This window comes from Ceratotherium simum, chromosome 30, assembly GCF_057802395.1.
Source record: "Ceratotherium simum simum isolate JZ-2026a chromosome 30, ASM5780239v1, whole genome shotgun sequence".
Lineage (NCBI taxonomy): Eukaryota > Metazoa > Chordata > Mammalia > Perissodactyla > Rhinocerotidae > Ceratotherium > Ceratotherium simum.
Genome location: NC_141929.1, coordinates 3,864,039 through 3,872,120, shown reverse-complemented (window position 1 = coordinate 3,872,120; position 8,082 = coordinate 3,864,039). Strand labels below are relative to the sequence as shown.

General features: G+C 61.8%; 1 protein-coding gene and 1 pseudogene across 1 annotated transcript; one reads left to right on the top strand and one right to left on the bottom strand.

Moving 5' to 3' along the window:
- Window positions 1-891: 891 nt before the first annotated feature.
- Window positions 892-2,213, bottom strand: LOC147913079 (uncharacterized; annotated as a pseudogene).
- A 1,459-nt stretch (window positions 2,214-3,672) lies between these two features.
- On the top strand, window positions 3,673-6,442 carry FOXF1 (forkhead box F1). The gene is made up of 2 exons (XM_014792649.2): window positions 3,673-4,804; window positions 6,282-6,442. The coding sequence occupies exons 1-2, from the start codon at window positions 3,673-3,675 to the stop codon at window positions 6,440-6,442; spliced, it is 1,293 nt and encodes a 430-aa protein (XP_014648135.2).
- The last annotated feature ends 1,640 nt before the right edge of the window (window positions 6,443-8,082 follow it).

The following is an 8,082-nucleotide window of genomic DNA, read 5'->3' as shown; positions in this document are numbered from 1 at the left end:
GGCCAGCAATCGATAAGTCCTATTATTATTATTGTGTTTGTAGTGGTTGTTATTATTTTATCACCATCAGTGTTCCAATGGGGCTCTCTGTGCCCTTGAACTTGGGAAGCCAGGGGCGTGTGGGGCTACAGAAGCATTTCTAAGCCCCACTCTCTCCACTCCTGGCCTGTAACGAGGCATCTGGGAGGGTAAAATGCAATGATAGTCTGTCCTTGGGGCCACAGAGGAAATGTGGAGAGATGTTCACCTGGCAGCACTGGCTGACCCAGGCCAGAGCCTCACCAGGCCTCAGTTTCCCCATCCCCAAAATGCAAGATCTGGCAAGAGCTCTCAGAGGCATCTTAAGAGCTGAGAGCTTTGTCTCCCGGCACCTGGAAAAGCCTCCATGCTATGGCTGTGGTGTTTCCCAGAATTGAGGGGGGTCCCCTCCAAATTACAGAGCTTGGAGCTCATTCTTGCTCCCTCCTTCTCAGGCCCCCACCTTTACCTCCCCCCTTGGTGCAGATTAGGGGTTGGGGAGAGCTCCATCTGCCACATTCCTGAGGCTCAGAGGCCACTGGGCCCCCTCTCCGTGGACATGGTAACTGCTGTCCTTCCGCTGTCAGAGCCTGAGGGGTAGGTAAGTGGAGGCCAGGTGGGGCCCCGACTTCACACTTCCTCCCCAGGAAGGTGGAAGCACCTTCACCCCAAAACACACAGGAGCCCCCAAGGGGAGCGGGTGAGAGACAGTGAGGTGCAGGAGGGAGGAAGACTGAACTAGGGGTTAGCCACAGAGGGACCCTGCAGCTCCCTCCCCCCCAACCGGGGAGGGCCTGAGAGGGAAGGGGGCCACTGGAAAAAGGGGCCCCTAACTTCCTGCTCTATAGAGCCCCCTCACTTTGGAGCGCCCCGTTAGTGGTGGGGAGCAAGAGAATGGGAGGCGTTACTATCACTTTCTTGGAGCCGGGGGTAAGCGCCGCACCCCTCGGTTCAGCTTGGGAGCGGGGCTGCCTCCCCCGATCGCCTCTCTTCTAAAGGCCAGATGTGCTCCCAGCAGCTGGCAGTGGCGACCCCTTCGCGGGAACTTGCCTCCCGTCGCCGCCGGGACCTCCTAGCCTGCAGCTGCCGTTTGGCAAAAGAAAAAAAGTGATGGAGGGAGAAAATGTGAGAAAGTGTGTGTGCGTGGACGTGCGTGCGCTCGTGTGGACCGGCCGTGCGTGCGACTGTGTGTGTATGGGCGGCTGGCTGTGCGTGGGCGAACGCCCAGGGAAGGAGTGTGTGCCCTTAACCGAAAGTGTGTCCTCAGCGGTGGGCAGGCCTGTGCGCTCGTGCGCGGGTCGGGGGCGCCTGGCCTGTGTGAGGGTGTCAGCCGGGAAGACGTATTCGAGGCCGCGCACACACATGGCGTCTGGTCTGTGGGTGCCGGCTGGGCTGTGTAAAGTGGAGGTGGGCCTGCCAGTGCGCAGCTGACTGCGCGAAGACGCAGCCACACACAGGGCAGTCACGTCCCACGCTCGCGCCCTTTCCCAGCGCCGGCCGGGCTGTGTGCTCGCGGAGCCCAGGCCGGGAGCGCCGGGCGGAAGCACAGCGCGGACAAGCTGACTCTCATCTCCCGCGAGCGCGGCCCCGCCGGGGAAGGCGGACACCGCTGGGCAAGCTTCGCCGGCAAGCCCCCAAGCTCCTCGCATGGACGCGCCAGGCGCCCCGAAGGCGACCAGGCATCTCCCCACCGAGGCTGAAGGCATCCGAGCGAGGAGGGGAGTCAGCGGGGAACAAGGAGGCCAGAGAAACCCGAGAGGCCAGTGGGCTTTGAAGAGTGCCGCGGGCCGCACTCCGAACCCGGCACACGCACAAGGCGTCCTGGCTCCTCGCGACGACCCGCGAAAACATCCCTCGCCTCCCTCCTCCCAACCCTGGCCCAGAGGCCGGCCGGGTGCCCCGCAGTCTATGCGCGAGCAACACTCACCTGGGTCCCTGCGCGCCGCGTTGCGCCCGGCTCCAACGCGATCCTGCGCTCGGCGCCACTGTACCCCCTACCCCGTCGTAGCCCGAACCCAAGCGCTACGAGGTTGGTGGGGGAAGGCTTGCGTGCAAGCCGCTGCTGCGGGCAGCCAGGCGCGCGAGGGCCACCCAGGCCCGCGCTCCCCGCCCGCGCAGACTGCTTTCCGGAACCTGGCCTGGCGCGCAGTGTCAGAGGCCCCCGCGGCGGCGGCAGGCCGATCCCACAGGGGCATTAGGCCAACTCCCCCCGCGCACGCGGAATTCTCTATTATTATTATTAAAGAATCCCCCAGAACGTGTTTACGTTGAGCCGTATAAACTTCCTGCCAAGGCCTTTACCATCTACGAGAAATCAGAACCTGCTCTTGGAAAGTGGGGACACCGGGGCTACGGGGCCAAATAGGCGGGTTTTCAGTGCGTGTATGGTGGTGGGGGAAGTCAACTGGGTTATGTGTGGGTTCAGATCCGAGCGTGGCTAGTGTACACGTGAGTGAGAGTAGGTGCGAATTTAAGCTCCTGTGGACCTACTGTGTGTGCGTGAGTGAGCGCATTAGCGGGCGCGCACACGCCTGAGCACCGTGTATGCGTGAGTGGGGACGCACGCAAGGGTGCGAGTTTTCACCTCTGCGTAATTTACCAGGTTTGCACGTGCATTAGTGCACGCGTGTGTGTGCATGAGTACTCGAATGGATGAGTGAGTGAATGAGCGGGGCCGCTTGTTCGGGGAGCCTGTGCGGTTTCGGTCCCCGCAGGGCCAGCTATTCTCACTCGCTCCGGACCGGCCCACAGCGCCGGAGACAAAGCGGCAGCGACCCGCCCAGCGCTTTCGTTTTCCGCCCGCGCTCGGCTCCGGCGGCCGCCCGCCTGCTCGCGCGCTGCTGGGCGAGTCCGAAAAGTCCCGGGCGCGGCGCAGTCCTTCCCGGGGCGGGGAGAACGGGTAGGCGGTCCCTCGCGGGAACAGACGCTCGCCGGTCGCGAGGACCCGTAGCCAAGCCAGCTGTGCCCGCGATGGCTAGGACCTGGAGGCCGCCGCCGCCGCCGCAGTTGCGATTTGCCACCAGGCTGTACGCGTCGGGGAAGGCCGGGGACCCGGGGTGCGTTTCCCTCCGCGCCGCCAGGGCAGGGAAGGCGGGGTCCTGCGCGCAGCGGGGCTGAACCGCGGGCCGAGGGCGCATTAACACTTGCTCGCCAGGTTGGTGGAGGCGGGGCGGGTTCTGCAGGCGGTCGCTGGGCAGCGAGGGTGGGGGCCCTTTAAGCGCCCACCATCGCGGGGGCCGGAGGGGGGCGAGGAGGGGAGGGAACTCCTGGAGGGTCTTACGCCGGCCGGCGAGACGCCGCCGAGAGAAGTTGCAGTGAGGGCGGCCTCGGCTGGAGTCGTGGAGCCGAGCGCCGCGGGTGGCGGGCATCAAGCGCACGGCCGCAGGCCCTGGAGGTGGTGTCTTCCCCCGAAAACCGGTGGGGGGCTTCCTCGCGGCCTCTGCGCGCGCTGCAAAGAGGCTGCTCTCAGCCTCCGCTGGGCTCCTTCCCTTGTGGGAGGGCGAGAGGGAAAGAGGGAGGAGAGAGAGGTGGGGGAGGAGGGAGCTGGAGAGAGAGGGGGACTGCGCCAACCGCCGGCGGATCCAGCAGCTCCTCGGGGAGGACGCGCGGGCGGGGGAGGGCGCGCCGAGGCTCGCTCGGGAGAAGTGGCCGCCGATGACGGCAGAGGCGCAGCCAGCCCCGCGCGCGCAGCCCCCTCCCCCTCGCCCTCCTGCCCCCCCTCCTCCTCTTCCTCCTCCTCCTCCTCCTCCCGGCTCGTCGGCGGCGCAGAGCAGCGGCGGCAGCGGCGGCGGCGGCAGCAGCCACCCGATGTCTTCGGCGCCCGAGAAGCAGCAGCCACCGCACGGCGGCGGCGTCGGCGGCGGCGGGGGAGGCGGCGCGGCCATGGACCCCGCGGCGTCCGGCCCGTCCAAGGCCAAGAAGACGAACGCCGGCGTTCGGCGGCCCGAGAAGCCGCCCTACTCGTACATCGCGCTCATCGTCATGGCCATCCAGAGCTCGCCCAGCAAGCGCCTGACGCTCAGCGAGATCTACCAGTTCCTGCAGGCGCGCTTCCCCTTCTTCCGCGGCGCTTACCAGGGCTGGAAGAACTCCGTGCGCCACAACCTCTCGCTCAACGAGTGCTTCATCAAGCTGCCCAAGGGCCTCGGGCGGCCGGGCAAGGGCCACTACTGGACCATCGACCCGGCCAGCGAGTTCATGTTCGAGGAGGGCTCCTTTCGGCGGCGGCCGCGCGGCTTCCGAAGGAAGTGCCAGGCGCTGAAGCCCATGTACAGCATGATGAACGGGCTCGGCTTCAACCACCTCCCGGACACCTACGGCTTCCAGAGCTCAGCCGGCGGCCTCTCGTGCCCGCCCAACAGCCTGGCGCTCGAGGGCGGCCTGGGCATGATGAACGGCCACTTGCCGGGCAACGTGGACGGCATGGCTTTGCCCAGCCACTCGGTGCCCCACCTGCCCGCCAACGGCGGCCACTCGTACATGGGCAGCTGCGGCGGCGCGGCGGCCGGCGAGTACCCGCACCACGACAGCTCGGTGCCCGCGTCCCCGCTGCTGCCCGCGGCCGCCGGTGGGGTCATGGAGCCGCACGCCGTCTACTCGGGCTCCCCGGCCGCCTGGCCGCCCTCGGCCTCCGCGGCGCTCAACAGCGGCGCCTCCTACATCAAGCAGCAGCCCCTGTCCCCCTGCAATCCCGCGGCTAACCCCCTGTCCGGCAGCCTCTCCACGCACTCCCTGGACCAGCCGTATCTGCACCAGAACAGTCACAACGCCCCAGCTGAGCTGCAAGGTGAGTGGGGAGCTGGGCTGTCCCAGCCCTGGGGGAATCCGACATCTGTGAGCCCTTTGCGGAACCCAGCCCCCCAACCCGCTGACTGCCCTGGGCAAGAGCTGGTGGCCACTTCTGTTGGGTGCCAACCCCATCTCTCTGGGGAGGCCTCTGCACCCCGGGTTGTCCCTCGGCCCCACCTCCCCTCCTTTGAGGGGTGAGTGCAACCTGGGGCCCCCAGTTTGGGCCAAGGCATCTCTATTGCTCTTTTTCTGTTTCAACTCCTGGCTGCTGGCTGTCCCAGGCTTGGCCAGGTAGGCCCCGTTCTCACCAAGAAGACTCAGACCCCAATATTCTAAGTCCCTTACGGTCCCATAGCCCCTCACACCTCAGCAAGTACCAAGGATGGAGCTGGGACGCCTGCCCTGGCCGGCTGGCTCACCCTCCCTGGGGGGGTCACCCAGAAAGCTGCCAGAAGAGTCACCTCTCCTCCACGCCCGGCCGAATGGAAGAGTTAGGCCCAACGCCGCCTGGGCCCAGTGCTCAGAGCTCAGCGCCCCGGCCTTTCAGGGAACCAGGTCTGGCTGTGCAAACGTTGAGTCAGGGACACTTTCTGGTGACAGGAAGAGGGGTGCTGTGGCCAGGCCCAGAGCAAGGCTCAAAATTGCAGGCCCCACAGACTCTTTGTTTTTCAGGATCCAGGTTTTCAGGTCCCCTGGTCCCCCTCTCATCCTCTGAGGAAGAAGATTCAGAACAGTCTCCCTTAGTGAACTGCCCCCCAGCAGCCTTCTGGGCCTAGTTCTAAAAAGAGCATGGAGTGAGCTAAGCAGGGCCTGTCAGGGGTCAGCTGTCAGCAGCCTGCGGGAGGCAGGAGCCAGCCTGGAGGGTCGCCTCTCTGCAGGGGTCGTCCTGCTAGGGGCGGCTTCAAACTCCTGGGCTCCATCTGCCCTGGAGGGCCCTGTTCTCCAGGAATCCACTCTTCTGGAGAAAACGCCCTTCACCCGGGATGGCCCTGCCGCTTCTCTGCTCCCTGCACGGGCCTCTCACTGCACCAGGGCCTCAGCAGCCGTTCGAGTTGGGAGGTAGCTGCCCCGGTGGCCAGGCGCAGGCCACGGGCTGCCCTGGAGGTGGAAGCCGCCGGAGCCCTCCCTGGTGTCTGCTGGTCCGTGGCAGGCACCCCTCACCCCTTCCCCTTTGGCTTCCGGGAGCCCCGGGTGCCGGGTTGGTGTCCAAGGCAAGACAGGCCCAGGCAGCGGGCGCTCCGGGGAGCAGGGATCGTCGCCGGCATCCCGGGGTCTTCCCTTGGGGCGCACAGCCCGGGCCAACCGAGGGCCAGGAACTGGGGCAGTGTGGGCACTGCGGGCGGAGTGTGCGGAGGCGCGAGCCGTGCGCCCAAGCCGGGCAGGTCTACCCCGTGCGCCCCGCAGGCTTCTCCGCCTTGAACGCCGGCCCCCGACGCTAACCCTGTACTCCCCCCTCCTGTTTTCTCGCCCTGCAGGCATCCCGCGGTATCACTCGCAGTCGCCCAGCATGTGTGACCGAAAGGAGTTCGTCTTCTCTTTCAACACCATGGCGTCCTCGTCCATGCACTCGGCCGGCGGCGGCTCCTACTACCACCAGCAGGTCACCTACCAAGACATCAAGCCGTGCGTGATGTGAGGCCGCCGGGCCCTCCAGGCACGGGCCGGCCCGGCGCAGGACCTCGGAACACATTGCCAGAAACTGCTTTATTCTCGAGGTATAACCGTCGGCAGAAGAAAAGGGTTTGACCCCTCCCCAACCGGATTATTTGGAAAGGAGTCCCCAAGGCAAAGACCCAGCGCAGTAGTCGGCACTTCCTCCCCCACTCCCTCAAAAATTTTTAAAAATGGTGGCGGCGGGGCCTGATCTGACTGCAGCTGTTGGTAAATAAATATCCATTTTTGATCCAATTGAAACCGGCCGAGAAGGTGCTGTGTTGGGGAAACCCTCACCATCTAAACAAGATTCTGCTGCGGTCTCCCCCCTTCTCCTCCGATGGCAAAAGTGGGGAAGGTTTATAGAAAAAAGGCAAGCACGTGAGACCGTCACTATCAAATACTTTTATTTTTTGATTATTTATCTTTTTATTTTTAATTTTGTTGGAAAGAATGTCTTGGAATGCGCAAGTCTCCTTTTAGAGCCGTCTTTTGCAGGGAAGGGGGGGACGAGAAACCGCGCTCTCCCTCCCCACCTCAGAAGTCCTCCGTGACCGCAGGTGGATCTTTGTGGGAACAACTTGCGTTTCTGAAGCCACTGTTCGTCTTACAAAAGAAACCAGGAGCGGCCCAGGAGCGGCCGGCCCTCGGGCCCCTGCCGTCCCCATCTGCCTTCCTCTCTTGCCTTCTCTGCAGTCTTTCTGGTTTTGTTTCGAATTTTCTTTGGACTTTCTTGGTGGGTGTACTCCTCCCGAGCCCCGGCTGTCTCCGGATTTCTACTGTGAATCTTCCGGAGCGAGAGCAGGCGAGCAGGGCGCCCGCCGCGGGGACGGGCAGGCCCGGGAGCGCGGATTCAGGATCGCGGGGACGCGGGAAGGTTAAGGCACTTTTAAACTCTAGCAAGGCTCATCCTGTTATTTATTCTACTCTTTCCCTAATAATCGAAACACCGCATAGGCTCCTCCGTTTATCAGTATTAATGGTGTAACTTTGTTGGCAATATTTGCCGCGTAGAATTTTTTTTAGATATCCATTGTAAATTTGAAACAAAGTCCGATCTGTGTAAAAACAAATTTCCATATGTTTTATATAAATATATATATAAAATGAAGGACTACCCCCCTTTTTTAGTATTTTGGCTGCTGGGGTGCAGCGTTTGTGACACGTATTTTAAATTTCCTTCTGCACTGTATAAAATGACAATTTGAGGATGTTTTGCCTTTGTGTATTTTTTCCTAAAAAAAAGAACAAAAATAAAAATGTATAACATTTGTACCTGGCCTTTAACATTGTATCAACTAGAAATAAAATCGCATGAGTATCAGATTGGGATTGGAATTGCAGAATATCTTCCAAACCCCAAAATGTAGGCAGAAACCCATCTGGGACCTCTAGACATTTTTTTTTTCATTTAAAATAGGGGTGATTCTTAATCCTTTTTTTCTTTTTCTTTTTTATGTGTTGGCTAATCCTCCTCTTTTCTCTCTTCATTTCACATTGAAGTGAAATCTGGAGAAGAGTAACAATTTTTCTTGGCTCCTGTTTTTTAAGAAGAGCCCTCTGCCCCTCTAAATGTCATTTCTCGTTTTAAAGACATAATCAAACGTTTAAAGAAAAACTGTA

Coding starts and splice junctions, on each gene's coding strand:
- FOXF1 (XM_014792649.2), top strand. CDS start 3,673: ATGACGGCAGAGGCGCAGCCAGCCCCGCGCGCGCAGCCCCCTCCCCCT. Junction 4,805..6,281: donor CGCCCCAGCTGAGCTGCAAG/GTGAGTGGGGAG, acceptor CTCGCCCTGCAG/GCATCCCGCGGTATCACTCG.